This window comes from Rhinoderma darwinii, chromosome 8 (genome assembly GCF_050947455.1).
Source record: "Rhinoderma darwinii isolate aRhiDar2 chromosome 8, aRhiDar2.hap1, whole genome shotgun sequence".
NCBI classification, from domain to species: Eukaryota; Metazoa; Chordata; class Amphibia; order Anura; family Rhinodermatidae; genus Rhinoderma; species Rhinoderma darwinii.
Window position 1 is genome coordinate 19287192 of NC_134694.1, and position 19500 is coordinate 19306691.

General features: G+C 39.2%; 2 protein-coding genes across 10 annotated transcripts in view; one reads left to right on the plus strand and one right to left on the minus strand.

The window, feature by feature from the left end:
• The window catches only part of TEX28 (testis expressed 28), a 210802-nt gene that overhangs the window by 105509 nt on the left and 85793 nt on the right, over nt 1-19500 (minus strand). For 8 of the 9 annotated variants that reach the window (XM_075835443.1, XM_075835447.1, XM_075835446.1 and 5 more), the window contains one exon: nt 7580-7694. The exons of the other annotated variant lie outside the window; for it this stretch is intronic. The gene's annotated coding sequence lies outside the window, so the exon portion shown is untranslated. The remainder of the gene's footprint in view (nt 1-7579; nt 7695-19500) is intronic. 9 annotated transcript variants of the gene reach the window in all.
• LOC142659367 (myosin-1-like) lies at nt 7210-18594 on the plus strand. The gene is made up of 39 exons (XM_075835449.1): nt 7210-7410; nt 7496-7639; nt 8099-8255; nt 8343-8370; nt 8461-8578; nt 8830-8922; nt 9007-9070; nt 9155-9253; nt 9456-9559; nt 9664-9802; nt 9899-10017; nt 10101-10250; nt 10335-10505; nt 10596-10902; nt 11010-11083; nt 11216-11303; nt 12056-12173; nt 12326-12449; nt 12540-12676; nt 12760-13015; nt 13108-13350; nt 13435-13611; nt 13689-13834; nt 13918-14008; nt 14098-14487; nt 14567-14693; nt 15155-15273; nt 15364-15560; nt 15658-15841; nt 15939-16104; nt 16304-16428; nt 16562-16870; nt 17074-17277; nt 17368-17493; nt 17572-17742; nt 17827-17931; nt 18037-18132; nt 18227-18361; nt 18447-18594. The coding sequence occupies exons 1-39, from the start codon at nt 7210-7212 to the stop codon at nt 18462-18464; spliced, it is 5820 nt and encodes a 1939-aa protein (XP_075691564.1). The 3' UTR covers nt 18465-18594.

Genomic DNA, 19500 nt, shown 5'->3' on the forward strand with positions numbered 1-19500 from the left:
TTTTTTATTCTATTTTTATTTACAGCGTCCACCGTGCGCTATAAATGACATATTCACTTTATTTTGCGGGGCGATACGATTACGACGATACCAGATGTTTATAGTTTTTTTATGTCTTATGGCGTTTGCACAATAAAATACGTTTTGTAAAAAATCATTCACTTTTTGTGTTATCTTATCTTATTTATCCATCAATAAAGCCGTGCGAGGACTTATTTTTTGAGTAACGAACTGTAGTTTCAACCATTGTTTGGTGTCCGGTTGCCATAGTTACAATCGCCAGCCGCTATCGTGTAACAGGCCGACGATTGTAGCTTAACCCCTAAAAAGCCGCGATCTCTATTGAACGCGGCTTTTAAGGGGTTAATCAGCGGGGACACAGCGATCGGTCCCCGCTGTAGGAGCTGTGACAGCTGCTGTACAAGACAGCAGCTGTCACAGCTCCTGTATGTGTCGGGAGGACGGCCAAATGGCCGTTACTCCCGTGACGTACTATTAGGTGATGGAGCGCGAACGATACATGACCTAATAGTACGTCCAGGAGCGGGAAGGGGTTAAGCATTCGTTAGTTTGTTATTTAAAAATTTGATGGCAATACAGAGATTTGTTCTAAATCCCCAAAAAGAAAACTTCACCTAATCACCCATCTATAGAGAACACAATTTAATTGATAGCAATAAATTAGGAATATGCAATTCCCATTCAATGTTATGTCGCTTGTATAATAGGAAAAATACTCATCACCATCATATACATATAGTGGTAACATAACCTTTAGGGTATGTGCACACACACTAATTACGTCCGTAATTTACGGACGTATTTCGGCCGCAAGTACCGGACTGAACACAGTGCAGGGAGCCGGGCTCCTAGCATCATAGTTATGTACGACGCTAGGAGTCCCTGCCTCGCTGCAGGACAACTGTCCTGTACTGTAATCATGTTTTCAGTACGGGACAGTTGTCCTGCAGCGAGGCAGGGACTCCTAGCATCGTACATAAATATGATGCTAGGAGCCCGGCTCCCTGCACTGTGTTCGGTCCGGAACTTGCGGCCGAAATACGTCCGTAAATTACGGACGTAATTAGTATGTGTGCACATACCCTTAAAATGCCTTACATGAAATGAGTCAACCTGTTTTTCAGCAGTTAAACTACAGTAACATGTGCTGTCACTTAGAGAGATTTGTAGCCCCACAGCAGGGGTCTTTGACTGGCAGCGAATTCTGGCACAGCGTCAGTCTCAGTTTACTTTCTTTGTTTCAGATTGCATATGTTCTGTGGATATAAGTGGAACAAGTCTTCAAGTCGCATTGAAGAGTAAATTAGCCTCTAATATGATCCAATGGTGGAGTGTCTCTTTATAACGAATAAAAAGCATGAAAGTAGAGCTGCTCCAGTTTATTTAGCCCCTTTTCATTCTGTGGGACCTTGGTGACAAGCTGATCAGCTGTTATTGTGAAGGAACTGCTATGTAATTGCAAATTTTACTTTGTACATTCACATGAACCCCTTCCCACATTATTATGTAAATGTACGTCACAGGAATCCTGCATCCCACTGTACATGTACATCATGGTGATCACACTGACAGCCGAGCTCCCCCTGCAATAGCCGGGATCCGAGATAACTGCGATCTCGGCTGTTTAACCCCTTAAAGGACGAGTGTCGCGAAAAAAAAATGTTTTTATATCAATTTGCTTTTAGTGTTTTATTAAAAAATGTTTTATTTATTTGTGTGTTTGTGTTTTACTTTTTTTTATTTTTTAACTTTTTCTTGTCTATGGGGGCTGCAATTTTTTTTTCCATTTCTGTATGTGTCGATTAACGACACATACAGACATGGAATACGGCACATACAGCCCCATAGTGAATGCGAACGGGGCCCGTTCTATCCACTATGATGTACGCAGTCTGTGTGGGAACGGCGCATGCGCCGCTCCCACACAGTCCAAATTGAAGGTCTTCGGCCGAGCGACGTCCGGCGCCATTTTGTTGTGGACCGGAAGCCGCGGCCGGACAGTAAGATTACTACTTCCGGTCACGGCTTCCGGACTTGTGCACTCGGAGCGGAGGGAGCAGACGGAGCGGACGGACCGGAGGGAGCGGCGGTGGCAGGAGCAGGTAAGTTAGGTCTGTGTATGTACATGTTTTAGTGTGTGATTACTACTGTATGTAAACCTACTACACTGTGTGTTAGCTCAAAAAATGGCGACACACAGTGTAGGAGGTTTGACCATTCAATTCCCTCCTTTCTCCTGGCACTAGCCAGGATAAAGGAGGGGGGATTCTGTGAGCTCACTAGAGCGAGTGTGTATTCTCAATTTTTGCAGTATAAAGCAATGTGGTTGCTTTACCACATGCCAATGCTGCAATTTTGGGAATTGCTCCATCTAGTGACCAGCACTGGGAAATGTTATAAATTAGAATCTAATTTATAATATTTTCTGACTCGTGAAAAAATTAAAAAAATTAGAACAATGTTTAATCACTTATAGGCTGGGTTCACACGAGCACATTAACGTCCGTAATGGACGGACGTATTTCGGCCGGAAGTCCCGGACCGAACTCAGTGCAGTGAGCCGGGCTCCTAGCATCGTAGTTATGTACGACGCTAGGAGTCCCTGCCTCTCGGTGGAACTACTGTCCCGTACTGAAAACATGATTACAGTACGGGACAGTTGTCCTGCAGAGAGGCAGGGACTCCTAGCATCGTACATAACTATGATGCTAGGAGCCCGGCTCCCTGCACTGAGTTCGGTCCGGGACTTCCGGCCGAAATACGTCCGTCCATTACGGACGTTAATGTGCTCGTGTGAACCCAGCCATACACTAACTGTTTAACTAAAAAAAAAAAAAAATTTCTAGCGACACATTTCCTTTAAGTGCTGCAGTCAATAGCAATCTGACAGATGGAGGGGGCTCCCTCTGTCACCTATCGGAAACACACGAACCTGATCACCAGCCGTCGCTGAGTTGCCCTGGCAGCCAGGGGCCTAACAAAGGCCACGATACCTGTTTGGCTTTATGCCTATTCGTTTTATACCAAAGAATTTGGTTTGTATACCAAATAATTACAGTTCGGTCCAGAATTATTTGGACAGTGACACAGGTTTTGGCATTTTAGCTGTTTACCAAAACACATTGAATATATTGTTATATAATCAATATGGGCTTAAAGTGCAGACTCTCAGCTTTAATTTAAAGGGTATTCACATCCTAATTTGTTGAAGGGTTTAGGCATTACAGCTCTTTACTATGTAGCTGCCTCTTTTTCAAGGGACCTAAGGTAACTGGACAATTATCTCAAAAGTTATTTAATGGGTTGCATGGGCTATTCCCTCATTAATCCATCATCAATTAAGCAGGTCTGGAGTGGAGGCAGTGTGATGGAATTAGCATGCATGGCTGCCAAAGGCACTGGGTCACTAGTGTTTGTTGATAATGTAACTGAAGACATAAGCAGCCGGATGAATTCTGATTGGACGTCATTTCACAGTACAGATGGACAAAGACCCAAAACATACTGCGAAAGCAACCCAGGAGTTTTTTAAGGCAAATAAGTGGAATATTCTGCAATGGTCGAGTCCATCACCACATCTCAACCCAATCGAGCTGCATTTCACTTGCTTAAGACAAAACTTAAGGCAGAAAGACCCACAAACAAGCAACAACTCAAGACAGCTCGACAAAGTATTTTAAAAAAATACATTTTATTTATGGTAATGTTAATTTGTCCAATTACTTTTGAGCCCCTGAAATGAGGAGGCTGTGTAGAAAAATGGTTGCAATTCCTAAACGTTTCACAGGATATTTTTGTTCAACCCCTTGAATTAAACCTTAAAGTCTACACTTCAATTGCATCTCAGTTGTTTCATTTCAAATCCAATGTGGTGACAGCAGAGCCCAAATCATGAAGATTGTGTCACTGTCCAAATATTTCTCGAACTCACAGTATATCAATGATTGGATGATCGCATTGTGAAGTCCCAGAGTGAGACTAAAAAATCAATTAAATACAGTTAAAGTTATTTAAAAACAAAGAAAAAAACTGCACAGTAAAACAATAAAATAAAACAATTTTTTTTCACATAAAAAGTAGTTTTATTTTGTCAAAGTGTAAAATACACATATATGGTCGCCGCAATCATACTGACCCGAACAATAAAGTTAACACATTATTTAAAATGCATAGTGAACGATGTATAAAAAAAAACAAAACGATAGAATTGCTTTATTTTCATCCCCCCCCCAAAAATAATAAAAGTTAACCACTAAGTGCTATGTATCCCAAAATTGTACCAATGAAAACTACATCTCGTCCAATAAAAAACAAGCCCTCACATGGCTACATTAACAGAATGATACAAAACTTATGGATCTTGGAATTCGCCAAAACTTTTTAGTGTGCAAAAGAAGTAAAACATAGCACAGCCTATACATATTTCGTATCTCCGTAATAGTATCGATATAATACAGGTAACTCGTTATTTACGCTGCATAGTAAACCGCGTAAAATTAAAACGCAAAAAAACAATGGCGGATTAGCAGTTTTTTTTCAATTCCCCCCTAAAAAAAGCTAAGAGAAGTAAAACAATAAATTATATGTATCCTTTGTATAGAGCCGTAATACATTTGTGTGCATGAGCCTTATTATATGCCATTTTCCTGGCAGATAAGTTTGCTGGAGATGCTACGGCTAGTCAGATATTTCAATTACCAATGTACAAGTGAAGCGGGGGGCTGTCCTCTTTGACATCTATATGCACTAATATGGCAAAAGGACCAGGGTTGTGTCTTAAAGACTCTTTTTTATTTAAGCGAATTGCTATTTATGTTAGTTTATTTCCTATTATTTATATAATACCAACATAATTTGCATCACCATCAATGTTTTCCCACAGGGGCACATTTATGTGTCTCCTAACTGGAACATACACAAATAGCTGGTAAACGTAAAAAAAATAAAAAGCACAACATAATATAACACATATTAATGAATACAATGCAATACTGTGCTACATCAAATACGTGATTATGAGTATGATTCCATCTATGCTGCCCTGTTACATTATTAAAGTTTGGGATAACATGTATGGATATTTTGCCTGACCCTATGTGTTAAAGATTTAATGTATATGCTGTAGAAGGGAACAGTTGCAGGGTATCCAGACCTCCTGTTACATTATGTGGGTTATTTTTACTTGTGATGCACTGACTATTTGGGCTTGTTGCACACTTAAGGAAATCTGAAGACACTTCCTTTTCTGCAGAAAGCTGAGTAGGCAGGGGGCTGCTCTATATAAGCAGGCTAGAGGGTCCTCAGTTTGTCACATCTCAGTTGGTGGTAAGTGCTGTGCCCTATGTCTTTGTGGTAGGATGTTTTGGATATTTGTAACGGAGAAAAAAAAATCAGACCGTTCACCTTGCTCAGTATAGGCAGCCTATGCAAAATATAGTTATTGGATTGTATAATAGATACATTTTTCATTTTCAAGTACAAGAGCCTCATAGTGTTAGCGCTAGCAGACAAGTCTTTTATATGTATGTTATCTATAAGATATTTTGTTTATAGTTTTATTATTTAATTGTATTTATTTATTGTTTTATAACATGAAATTTACTCCTGATCTTTGCTTCTTGTTTTTCTCTAGAGGGGGGAATCACCAAAGTTTTTTTTCCATCGTTTGTCAATAAAAGGTTAGTCACCGTGGTTCTTTATGCTTTGCTTTGGTATAAATTTTATCTGTTGCCCATACCTATGGTCAAGTTTTCATTTACGCTAGCCCTAGTTTATCTAGTAATGGTAAATCAAAATCTTAAAGACAATTTCCAAATAATTCTAAGTGATTTTTACTCAACTCTAAGGGATATGTCCAAATTTATTAAAGGGGTTGTCTATTTAAACACCCCTTTTCATATGGATGAATTAGAGTGGATTCCCTTACTGCACCCCTCTCTGTTACCCATAGTGATGAGGGACCTTTTCTGGAGGATCCGGCTTGTCAGTGCATTACATGCATGACCCATTGATTTCAATAGGCACCATGAGCTTCAATTATGTTGCAGCATCACTGCAGGGGAAATGAGCACTTGACGGCCGCTTCCCCGATAGATAACAGCTGAGTGTGGGGGACCCCATTGAGATAAGCACATTGTTGGGGGACATACAACAGAGTTTTGTCCCATAGTAGGGAGGAAGTTGCCAGTGTAAGACTCATAGAAGCTTTACTTGTGGATGGCTCTAGTATGGCCTGTGTTGCCTCACTGCACATAGAAGATCAGGTGCCATGTGCACATATAGAAATATAAACTGCTTACCACAGCAATCTATTGTGTCTCGATGAGGTGCAACGACTAGCAATAGATCTGTTCACAAGTAAATGTTTTATGTTAACATATATCTAGTCATACTTTAAAATCCTCTACTGGGGGAGTTATTGAGTAAAGCTACCCATACACATAAAAATTGGGGGCATCCACAGACAATCTATTCTATATAAGAACGAACAACTCAGGAAATGTGGATTGGGAATATTGAATTTCTAACATGTCCGATCCTTTATTGTGTACTGAGATAAGCCACTGACAGAGCTGCTGGACGTGGCCGTCTCTATCTCTACGTATTGAATTAAACATGCATGCTCGGAGCAGCGCCGAGTGTGCATGTTTATGGGACGTTGTTGGAGATAGCTGTCGGAACAGTTTGCACCTGAAAGCTGTCTTATGTGTATATCCAGCTTAACAGTACAGCTTAGTAAGTTCAATCAATATAGAAGCCTCTTTTCTTTTCGGAGAAGAGCATACATATATATATTTTTATATAGAAAATATTGCCTGAAAGTCTCCCCATCCTAGATATTGTAGTGTGCCTACATGGCACATCACATTACTGACCAGAGCATAATACCCCATACTAACAGCACCCAAAATGGCAGTATAGATCCCTACATAGGTTAACATGCTGTGTCAGCAGAGGTCCATGTCATACTCTGAATACTCTAGTGAATGAGGAGTACACTAAGAAACCAATAATGTAAATATCGAACAAATATAGCCCTTGTTAAGGCTGCAATCCTTAGTAGTTGGATATAAATATAAAGTGTTCAATTTCTGATTGCTTTGTAGATTTGGTTTATATTTTACATATAAATAATTATATAATATGGAATAATATAAAACAATTAAACTTTTGCAGAAACCAGCAACCATGGGTGACGGTGAAATGGCCGTCTTCGGCGATGCCGCACAGTTCCTCCGTAAATCAGATAAGGAGAGACTGGAGGCTCAAAACAAACCCTTTGATGCCAAGAACACCTGCTTCGTAGATGATGTAAAGGAGCTCTACGTGAAAGGTTTAGTGACCGCTAGGGAAGATGGAAAAATCACCGTGAAGACTGATGACGGGAGGGTAATTATTATGATATATCTTATAAATCAGATGCCATGTTAAGTATTTTTCTAGTGCAGAACTAAACATATTGTCTATTTTCCAGTCTGTAACTGTAAAAGACAGCCAAGTTTACCCTCAAAATCCTCCTAAGTACGACAAAATTGAAGACATGGCCATGATGACTCACCTGAATGAGGCTTCTGTGCTTTATAACCTCAAAGAGCGTTATGCAGCCTGGATGATCTACGTAAGTCTGAAAAGTTCTGATCTGTGAATCTTTGGATGCCAACAGAATACCATCCCTTTTGAAATATAAGTTACAATATATTTTCTAATACAAAATATCAAAACGCCATTAAACGACCACTTTTTCATCCATACATTATAACTTCTAAAGCAAAGTGTGCAGTATGATCTTCCCCTTTTCTATGTGGCTAATTGGGCTAAAGTCTAAGCGCTGATTATTTTTTAGTTTAAAATGGTTTCTAAAGCTATCACCCAATATTACCAAATACGTTTAACTTAAGATCGGTGCATCTAATAAAATATTACCTAATATCCATAACCTGGCCCTAATTCTGGTACTCTGGGTCCTTTCCCTATGGACCTTCAAAACACCTTTGACATAACAACTACTCAATATACTTAGTTCATATGGTATAAAATGTTTTCATCCCAAGTGCTTAAGTGCTTATATCTATTACAGACCTACTCTGGGCTTTTCTGTGTCACTGTCAACCCCTACAAGTGGCTGCCAGTGTACGACCCAAGGGTGGTAGCCGGCTACAGAGGAAAGAAGCGTATGGAGGCCCCACCACATATCTTCTCCATCTCTGATAACGCCTATCAGGCCATGTCAACAGGTACAGACTTTACTTTCAAACATTCACTTATTAAACGATAGTTTCACAGGAATATATGTTAATAACCTGTTCATTTCATTTTGGCAGATCGTGAAAATCAGTCTGTCCTAATTACGTAAGTAATTTCATCTATATATTTCTCAGATAAACAATGTCTTTGAGTTCTATATATTCATGGTGTATTTGATCTCCCCTTTACCTCCAGTGGAGAATCTGGTGCCGGAAAGACTGTAAACACCAAGCGTGTCATCCAGTACTTTGCAACAATTGCAGCAATTGGAGATTCCGGAAAGAAGAAGGAACAAGCCGCTGCCAGCAACAAGGTAAATATTATAGGGGTGGACCGGGCATGGGATGGTTTTTCATACTGATGACCTATCCACAGGATACCGTCATCAGTATATGATCGGTGGGGGCCCAACATAATATAATGGTTCTATAGCCTCTACTTTGTGGTCTACAAACTATTTGTAACTGATGAGAACCGAACATTTCTACTCATAAACTATATCAAGGATTAACCATAGTGATGAAACCTGAAGAAACTAAACTAATATATTTTTACATCCTAAAGGGAACACTGGAAGATCAAATTATCCAGGCTAACCCTCTGCTAGAAGCCTTCGGTAATGCCAAGACCGTGAGAAATGATAACTCCTCTCGTTTTGTAAGTATAAATCTATACACATAATGTATGAAATCTTATCAAAATAATTCATAAGCTTTAAACTCAGACCTGTGTCTTGTTTAGGGTAAATTTATCAGAATCCACTTCGGAACCACCGGAAAACTGTCTTCTGCTGATATTGAAACATGTAAGAAATTAATCCCTTATGCTTCTTTGACTTATTGTGGTTTATGACATGTGTTTAAATGACCCATTCTATATACAACTACAGATCTGCTGGAAAAGTCCAGAGTCACATGCCAGCTCTCAGCTGAAAGAAGCTACCACATCTTCTACCAGATCTTGACAAACAAGAAACCAGAGATTGTCGGTATGTTTACTTTTCAAAAGTGACCTGAACTGAATTTATAGGATTTTGAACAGATTACAGTGCAATGAGTAGATCCTAAATGTTCTTTAATCCAATAAGAAAGTGCTGTGATCCACAGGTCTAGTCAATGAAATACTAATATAATGTTCATATAGCAAATGCATCATGTTCACATATTGGATCATGTTCTTGTTGTATTTAGAAATGCTTCTCGTCACCACCAACCCATATGACTACCCTTGGATCAGCCAGGGTGAAATTGTTGTGAAGAGTATTGATGATGAGGAGGAATTGATAGCCACAGATGTAAGTACCTGGTACTCTAAAGAAAAGATTATTGCCAAATGTCTGATTAAGAATGGTCAATCATGTCAATGCTTCACTACTATCATACTGTTATTTTCTAATAGACTGCTATTGACATCCTGGGATTCAATCAAGATGAGAAGCTTGGCATCTACAAAATGACTGGTGCGGTCATGCACCATAGTAACATGAAGTTCAAGCAGAAACAGAGGGAGGAACAGGCTGAGCCAGATGGCACTGAAGGTTAGCAATTCTTTTCATTATGCAATAAGATAGCTGTGAATTGTTCTCTTTTACCCTCCACTAACAATAACATGGTGCAATGTACACTAAATTCAGTTGCTGATAAACTTGGATATTTGATGGGCTTGAACTCTGCTGACTTGCTAAAGGCTTTGTGCTACCCAAGAGTAAAGGTCGGAAATGAATTTGTCACCAAGGGACAGACCGTGCCCCAGGTACATTAAGAAGAAAATGTAAGAAAGAGTTAAACAAATTCTAAAACCACTCGCTGTGAACACTGTTGTATTTTCCTCCTCAGGTCAACAACGCCGTTGGTGCCCTCAGTAAGTCCGTCTTTGAGAAATTGTTCTTGTGGATGGTCACTCGTATCAACCAACAGATGGACACCAAGCAGCCAAGACAATTCTTCATTGGTGTGCTGGATATTGCTGGATTTGAAATCTTTGATGTAAGTGTTCCACCTATTCCATCCTTATGAGTCCAAAAAAGCCAACCAGACTGCATCTTCTCATATGACTTCTATCAATTACAGTTCAACAGCTTGGAACAGCTCTGCATCAACTTCACCAATGAGAAACTGCAGCAGTTCTTCAACCATCACATGTTCGTCCTGGAACAAGAAGAATACAAGAAGGAAGGTATTGACTGGGAGTTCATTGACTTTGGTATGGATCTGGCTGCCTGCATTGAGCTCATTGAGAAGGTAAGCTCCCATAAACAGATTTTTATTGGTCTTTATTAAATATCTAAATTTTATTCAGAAAATAAACACCCTTTTTATTTGCGCTTTCAGCCCATGGGTATTTTCTCCATCCTTGAAGAGGAGTGCATGTTCCCCAAAGCCACTGACACATCCTTCACGAGCAAGCTTTATGAACAGCATCTTGGCAAGTGCAAGAACTTTGAGAAGCCCAAGCCTGGCAAAGGAAAGGCTGAAGCTCACTTCTCTCTGGTGCATTATGCTGGTACTGTGGATTACAACATCTCTGGCTGGCTCGACAAGAATAAGGATCCACTGAACGAATCTGTTATCCAGCTCTACCAGAAATCCTCTGTTAAACTGCTGGCCTACCTGTATTCCAGCATTAATAATCCTGAAGGTGAGTGGTACATTCTTCCTTTATATTGAGACTTTGTATTGAGAGAAAAGAGAATGTGGTCTGTATGATAAAGATGGTCATTAATATTTTTATTTTCTGTCATGTAGCTGAAGCCAGTGGCAAAGGAGGAAAGAAGAAGAAGAAGGGATCCTCTTTCCAGACTGTGTCTGCACTGTTCAGGGTCCGTATAACTAATAGTAATTACAACATTATATGGATATGTAATTCCATGACTTCCTTGTGTAATGTAACATAAGATGTTCAGCAGAATTCTCAATTCAATTAATTGTATATTATTTTGTGTCTGCTTCAGGAAAACTTGAACAAGCTGATGTCCACTCTGAGAAGCACCCATCCTCACTTTGTACGTTGTCTGATCCCTAATGAGACCAAGACCCCAGGTAATGATATAGGCATTTCTATTTAAAGGGAACCTGTCACCAGCATTTCACCTATTAAACCATCAATATCTGGTGGGAGTGGGTGAAAAATAATTTTGATGTAACCTATAATTATCTGTTAAGTAGGCTTTGTACGTGTTCCATTTTTTGGTGTTCCCACACCGTATGCTAATGAGCATAAAAGAGTCATATCTTCATTCCAAAAGCCTTTCCGAGTTAACCCCGCCTCCTTACTTTTGATTGAGAGCTCCTCACCTCCCCCCAGCACACACGAAATCCTGCACTTGCGCATCGATGTTCTGGTGCGTGCGCACAACGAGACACCATAGTGGCCCATGCGCATTAAATAGATTTGAGGCCTGGATGAAGCAGGGAAGGGTATCGGACCATACATGAAAGGTGCATGCGCGCTATTTAAAATGAGATTTTAGCATTCAGGGCGGGCCAGTTTTTGGTGGTGGGCTGGCATAAGAAGAGGAACGAACGAACGAACGAACGAACGAACGAACGAACGAACGAACGAGGCTGACGGATTAATACCATAAAATAACTCTGCAAAATGTTTCCAGACTGTTATTTACGGTCGCAAGAGGTTTAGGAGAGGGGATAACGGCAATGAACGCTTGACAGAAATGGCCCGTGAGGGGTGAGGAGAGTTCGATAGGTGAAATGCTGGTAACAGGTTCCCTTTAACTGTTTAAGAACATTAAAATTGAGAAGTATTGTTGATCATATGAATTGTATTCTTTCAGGTATCATGGACAACCATTTGATCATCCACCAGTTGAGATGTAACGGTGTTTTGGAAGGTATTAGGATTTGCAGAAAGGGATTCCCAAGCAGAATCCTCTACGCTGACTTTAAGCAACGGTAATTTTCTTTTTCTCATTCCAGAACAGCTCTATACACAATGATTTCACTAATTAGAAAAAATAATACTTTAGTTATATCATATATTATGGATTAGAACTACTGAAAACATTGATATTGACCTGTTTTTCCCTTTTACTTTTGTTTGCTAGTTACAAGGTACTGAATGCCAGTGCTATTCCTGATGGGCAGTTCATTGACAGCAAGAAGGCGGCTGAGAAACTCTTGGGCTCCATTGACGTTGACCACACTCAATACAAATTTGGACACACTAAGGTATATAGTTCATTGCTGTCAGACATTTTGGTAAATCTGCCTTTTGCTCTTATTAGAACTTAAATGCTCATTTCTTTTTTATTGCTGAAGGTGTTCTTCAAAGCTGGTCTCCTGGGTACCCTGGAAGAGATGAGAGATGAAAAGTTGGCACAACTGATCACTAATACTCAGGCTCTTTGCAGAGGTTTCTTGATGAGAATTGAGTTTAAGAAGATGATGGAGAGAAGGTATTTTTCTTTTCAATTATACATTTGAATCCTACCAATTGCGTTGTTGGAAAATCTAAAACTATATCCATTTCTTCAAACAGGGAAGCTATATTTATCATCCAGTACAATGTCAGATCCTTCATGAATGTCAAACACTGGCCATGGATGAAGCTGTACTTCAAGATCAAGCCTCTTCTGCAGAGTGCCGAGACAGAAAAAGAGATGGCAAACATGAAAGAGGAGTTTGAGAAGACAAAAGAAGCTCTGGTTAAGTCAGAAGCCAAGAGGAAGGAAGTAGAAGAAAAACTGGTTTCACTGGTACAAGAAAAGAATGACTTACTTCTCCAAGTCCAATCGGTAAACAGATTTGCATATATTAAAATATCCTTATATCAGTTTATTGTATAATAAACATTTGGCTTATATGCATTTTTTTTTTTTTTTTGTAGGAATCTGAGACTCTGGTTGATTCTGAGGAAAGATGTGAAGGACTCATCAAGAATAAGATCCAGTTGGAGTCAAAGATTAAGGAGATCAATGAGAGACTTGAAGATGAAGAAGAAAGCAACGCTGAACTGACTGCCAAAAAGAGGAAATTAGAGGATGAATGCTCTGAGCTGAAGAAAGACATTGATGATTTGGAACTTACCCTGGCTAAAGTTGAAAAGGAAAAGCATGCCACAGAAAACAAGGTATAGTCAACAATGAGAATAGTTTTCTTTTTAATGTACATTAAAAAGTGTTTCTTTTAGCTCAACTTACTCTTTTATGTATAGGTTAAAAACCTTACAGAAGAATTGGCAACTCTTGATGAAAATATCTCTAAAGTCTCCAAGGAGAAGAAGGCTCTCCAAGAAGCTCACCAACAAACTCTTGATGACCTTCAGGCTGAGGAAGATAAAGTTAGCTCTTTGACAAAAGCCAAGACAAAGCTAGAGCAGCAAGTAGATGATGTGAGTATTTAGATACTAGTGCATTTGGATCATTCTTATTTTATAAGGAAAAAGTTACATATTTTCTATCCATTTAGCTGGAAGGTTCTCTTGAACAAGAGAAGAAACTTCGTCTTGATTTTGAAAGATCTAAGAGAAAGCTTGAAGGTGACCTCAAACTGTCCCAGGAAACAGTCATGGATCTTGAAAATGACAAACAACAAACTGAGGAAAAACTTAAAAAGTATGTACTTAGTAGTTTACACCTTTAACAAAGATGTTTTCATAATGCTGATATTTATCATGCATAATATTTGTCCTTTATAGGAAAGACTTTGAAATAAGCCAGCTGCAAAGTAAAGTAGAGGATGAACAATCCCTGGGGTCACAACTGCAGAAAAAGATCAAAGAACTGCAGGTAAAGCCTTGGAAGACAAATTCATGTCATAATAACATGTACTCTAAATTGTATTAAATGTAATACACCAACCAACTGCTGTTGTCTAGGCTCGTATTGAAGAACTTGAAGAAGAAATTGAAGCTGAGCGTGCAGCTCGTGCCAAGGTTGAAAAGCAGAGAGCTGATCTTTCTAGAGAACTTGAAGAAATAAGCGAAAGACTTGAAGAGGCTGGAGGTGCAACATCTTCCCAGATTGAGCTGAATAAGAAGCGTGAAGCCGAATTCCAGAAAGTCAGACGTGATCTGGAAGAATCCACCCTTCAGCATGAAGCCACAGCTGCTGCCCTGCGCAAGAAGCATGCCGACAGTGTTGCTGAGCTTGGGGAACAGATTGATAACCTACAACGTGTGAAGCAAAAACTGGAGAAAGAAAAGAGCGAGCTGAAAATGGAAGTTGATGACCTTGCCAGCAACCTGGAGAGCGTCTCTAAATCTAAGGTAATGCCATGTCCTTGATGCATTTTCCATGATTATCCTTAAATTGTGAAAAAACTCAAATTAATATTTGTTTTTGTAGGCCAACCTTGAGAAGGTCAACCGTGTAGTTGAGGACCAACTCAGTGAAGTAAAGTCTAAGGATGATGAACATCAGCGTTTGATTAATGACCTCACAACCCAAAGAGCACGTTTCCAGACAGAGAATGGTAAATTAACACATTCATATCATAGTACTATAATTTTGTAGAAAATAAACACGATGGATGTAATATTTTCAGTGTAGTCATCAATGGATGTTATCGTGAATGTTATCGTGTTTCTATTTAACAGTAAATATTATCTATATCAGCTAAAGTAACTACACAAAAACTGAAAAATTACCTCTCATGACTCTATACCTTTCTATAAATATTTTCTGAGACACAAAGCATTCAATGTCACTTACTTTGTATGGTCCCACCTTATCTCCCAGCTCTGACTGCAAAAATAAAGTGTAAAAAAAAAAATAGAATAAAGGAAAAGTACAAAAATAAATTATTGCTAACAACAATAATAAAAAACGGTATATAAACCATTAATAGTCCATTGCCAATAGACTCTGAAGACACAGCTCTAAAACAAATTAAATATTTTAAAAGTGGGACATCTGCTCTTTCCATAATTCTAGGTGAGCTGTCTCGTCAACTTGAGGAGAAGGAAGCGCTGATCTCTCAGCTTTCCCGAGGAAAGCAGGGATTCACTCAGCAGGTGGAGGAGCTCAAGAGACAACTTGAGGAGGAATCAAAGGTATTCATATAAAGCTGATTCAGGTCCAGCTGTAAAAGTTTGAGAAGATTAGTTTTGTTTTAACAAACAACATCTCTCTATATATTTTAGGCTAAGAATGCCCTTGCTCATGCCCTTCAATCTGCTCGCCACGACAACGACTTGCTCCGTGAGCAATATGAAGAAGAACAAGAAGCCAAGGCTGAACTCCAACGTGCTTTGTCCAAAGCAAATGGTGAGGTTGCCCAATGGAGGACCAAATATGAAACAGATGCCATTCAGCGCACAGAGGAGCTGGAAGATGCCAAGTAAGTTCCAACACAATAAAACTGATCACTACACTTTTAGAATACATTTCTAGAAAAAAATATATTTCAACGATATATTTGTTCTATGTACTTGCAGGAAGAAGCTGGCTCAGCGCCTACAGGATGCTGAAGAACAGGTAGAAGCTGTAAACTCCAAGTGTGGCTCTTTGGAAAAGACCAAGCAGAGGCTGCAGGCTGAAGTGGAGGACCTCATGGTTGATGTGGAGAGAGCAAACGGTGCAGCAGCTGCTCTTGACAAGAAGCAGAGGAACTTTGATAAGGTAGATTTGCCAGCTCACCACTGAAATATTAAAACACAGCTGACTCCTAGGCAGATATATATATATTTATGGGATATGTTTTAATTAATCTGTAAAGGTCCTGGTTGAATGGAAACAGAAGTATGAAGAGGGACAGGCTGAGCTTGAGGCTGCCCAGAAAGAAGCCCGCAGCTTGAGCACTGAAATCTTCAAGTTGAAGAACGCTTACGAAGAAGCCCTGGAACAAGTTGAGACCTTGAAACGCGAAAACAAGAACTTGCAACGTATGTTTATTTCATAACAATTTATCTTATTTTTTCTTGCCTAAACAGTTGACTTCTTAGATTTGTAAATCAGTGTTGTAAAATGGATAAAATATTAGATTTATTGACAAGAAGACTTAGCTATGATCAATACTTTGACTTTTTATATATTCGGTTCATAATTTGTAATGTTAACATGTATTTCTTCTCCTTTTTTTAGAGGAGATCTCAGATCTGACTGAACAGATTGGTGAGACTGGAAAATCTGTCAATGAATTAGAGAAGGCCAAAAAACAGGTTGAGCAGGAAAAGGGTGATCTGCAGGCTGCTCTGGAGGAAGCCGAGGTATATTGCTAAAACTTTTACACCTTCTATACCGTCCTTAACTTATTAAGATATATTATGTATATAATATATATATTTAAGTATGTAATATATATTTATTTGCATAAACATTTTTCTTGATTCACTTTTAAAGGGATCATTGGAACATGAGGAGGCCAAGATCCTGCGTGTCCAGCTTGAGCTTAACCAGATTAAATCAGAAGTGGACAGGAAGATTGCAGAGAAGGATGAAGAAATTGACCAGCTTAAGAGAAACAGCCAGAGGGCCATCGACACCATGCAGAGCACATTGGACTCTGAAATCAGAAGCAGAAATGATGCTCTGAGACTGAAGAAGAAGATGGAAGGAGACTTGAATGAACTTGAGATCCAACTCAGCCATGCCAACCGCCAAGCTGCAGAGGCACAGAAACAACTCAGAAATGTGCAAGTACAATATAAGGTATATAAAACACAATCCTTAATACCGGATCTCTACTTATTTATATATTCCCTATATTGCCACCCTCCAATGTGTGTCATTCCTCCCACCTTAACATTTGAATATTATACTGTCAATGTCTTTGTCTTCCCACCCTATGTACTAGTAAAATAGTAAAATAAAAATTGCACAGTTGGTTTTAAATTCTGGCATTTTTCCCACAGGATGCCCAACTGCATCTGGATGATGCCGTAAGAGGACAGGAAGATCTGAAGGAACAGGTTGCCGTCATTGAACGTAGAAACAATTTGCAACAAGCTGAAATTGAGGAGTCCAGGGCAGCTCTGGAACAGACTGAGAGATCTCGCAAGATGGCAGAACAGGAACTTCTGGATGCCAGTGAACGTCTTCAACTCCTGCACTCTCAGGTAAGGTCTTCTGCTGAGCTGCAAGAACAAAAAACAAAAACATTCATATAGATCATGTGCAATATTAAGAAAATATATTTTCTACATTAGAACACCAGCCTGATCAACAGCAAGAAGAAGCTGGAAAGCGACATTGCTCAGCTCCAGAATGAAGTAGAGGAATCTGTTCAGGAATCAAGAAATGCTGAAGAAAAAGCCAAGAAGGCCATCACCGATGTAAGTCTGCTCTTTTATGCTACTGGCGTAGATATTTTTATTTGATCCCAACCTCATTGCTGCTTTATTGTTCTTAAGGCCGCTCTTATGGCAGAAGAACTGAAGAAGGAGCAGGACACTAGTGCTCACTTGGAAAGAATGAAGAAGAACCTTGAACAGACAGTGAAGGACCTGCAGCATCGTCTGGATGAAGCTGAACAGCTGGCAATGAAGGGTGGCAAGAAGCAGCTCCAGAAACTGGAATCAAGGGTACACATCATTTTACAGTATAGATTATTTGGTAATACAATTATGCAAAGAAAAAGCTATAGTTTATAACAATCTTTTCCACAGGTGCGTGAACTGGAAAATGAGCTGGAAAATGAACAGAAACGTGGAGTTGAAGCAGTCAAAGGTGTTCGCAAATATGAGAGGAGAGTGAAGGAACTGAGCTACCAGGTAAAAAAAGAAGATACTTGTACATCATCTACGATTTCTATGACCAATGGTTTTACTATATAAACCTGAATTTTACAATTACAATAATGAATGTTATGTTTGCAGACTGAGGAAGACAGAAAGAATATTCTCAGACTCCAGGATCTGGTTGACAAACTGCAGCTGAAGGTTAAGGCCTACAAGAGACAGGCTGAGGAATCCGTAAGTAAAACCTAGCTGTAGAAATTTTACTTGAAGTTGTGTGTTAACAAAAAAATAGCATTAATCTTTGATTATTGTGCACTGACGTTTTTAGGAGGAACAAGCCAATTCTCACTTGGGCCGCTTCAGGAAGGTTCAGCATGAGCTTGAAGAGGCTGAGGAGAGAGCCGACATTGCTGAGTCCCAAGTGAATAAGCTGAGAGTCAAGAGCCGTGACATCGGTGGAAAGGTAATATTTTATTATCTATTACTTTATGTGACATATTTTCAAAAGCTATGTGAGTTTAATATATTTTTCTTTTTTTCACTTGCAGAAGGAAAGCGAAGAGTAAAGAGTGTAAATGATTGAAGATTAGAGAAATCTCAAAATGGGATCTTCTCCACCTTTAATTTTGTCTTCCCCCATCCCTTCATAGTGTTTTATTTATCTACGTAATAAATTTCATATGTGCAACTTTTAAATCTTTGTCATATTGTAGTTATACAGTTTAAGATGCTCAACCTAATGCTAAACTGGAATTTGTGCTTTTTGCCGATACAGATTAAATGATTCATTCTGAATTGACTCATATTTAATATTTAGGAATAATGGGTGCACACTCACAGAGCAAAAGCCAAGGTGACACTAAGAAAGCAAATGAAACAGTGGATTTATGAGTCTAGTGGGTGGAGTCATTCAATGAAAGGACTGCCCTCTGGACTCATAATCCCAGAGTTAGCGGGTTTTTAAGTCAATAAATTCCTAGTTATATTGAATAATTTCCCACAAGACCATATACTGTATCAATCTCCTCAACTCCTCCTGCTCTATAACTTGCTGCCTGCAGCAGGTTTCTTTGAAACGCATGTAATATTAGGAAAACTATGCAATATATTCTAAGTTCCTTTAGTGCAAATTGCCCAGGCATAGTCACTTGTGGAATATATTTTATGAACAATAGTATTGATCCAACTTGGCATGAAATACACACTTCAAGAATAAGCGCTATAATGCAAAGAAATGAAAGTATTTGTTACATAGTAACATATAGGTAGATGGTATATAGTTCGAAAATTGAATTTAGTTTGAACAAAACCTAGTTAGTCTCACACATGTTAATGTTCTCTTCATTTGCACACTATTTCAGTTAGAGCAGAAGTTAGAGCAGAAGTATGTGCCCCAGATCTGCTCTTCTTACAGTCACTGGGTATAGTCAGTTATGGAAGTCATGCAGGTAATTTTTTGGTGCCTAGTGAACCTACGGACGCTTCCCTGCTCTTCTCTCCCTTCTCACTCACTCTTCTCTCTGTCTTCAGTCCTGTGTATGTTACTCCATTAGTCATGTCCCTGTGACTTTTTGTGTCTAGTTGGAATAGTACAAGTAGTGG

What these genes read in the sequence shown, in the direction of transcription:
- LOC142659367 (XM_075835449.1), top strand. Translation starts at nt 7,210, where the DNA reads ATGGGTGACGGTGAAATGGCCGTCTTCGGCGATGCCGCACAGTTCCTC. An exon ending in TGAGCCAGATGGCACTGAAG is followed by an intron (nt 9,803 to 9,898) that starts GTTAGCAATTCT and finishes CACTAAATTCAG; the next exon opens with TTGCTGATAAACTTGGATAT. An exon ending in AGAGACAGGCTGAGGAATCC is followed by an intron (nt 18,133 to 18,226) that starts GTAAGTAAAACC and finishes TGACGTTTTTAG; the next exon opens with GAGGAACAAGCCAATTCTCA.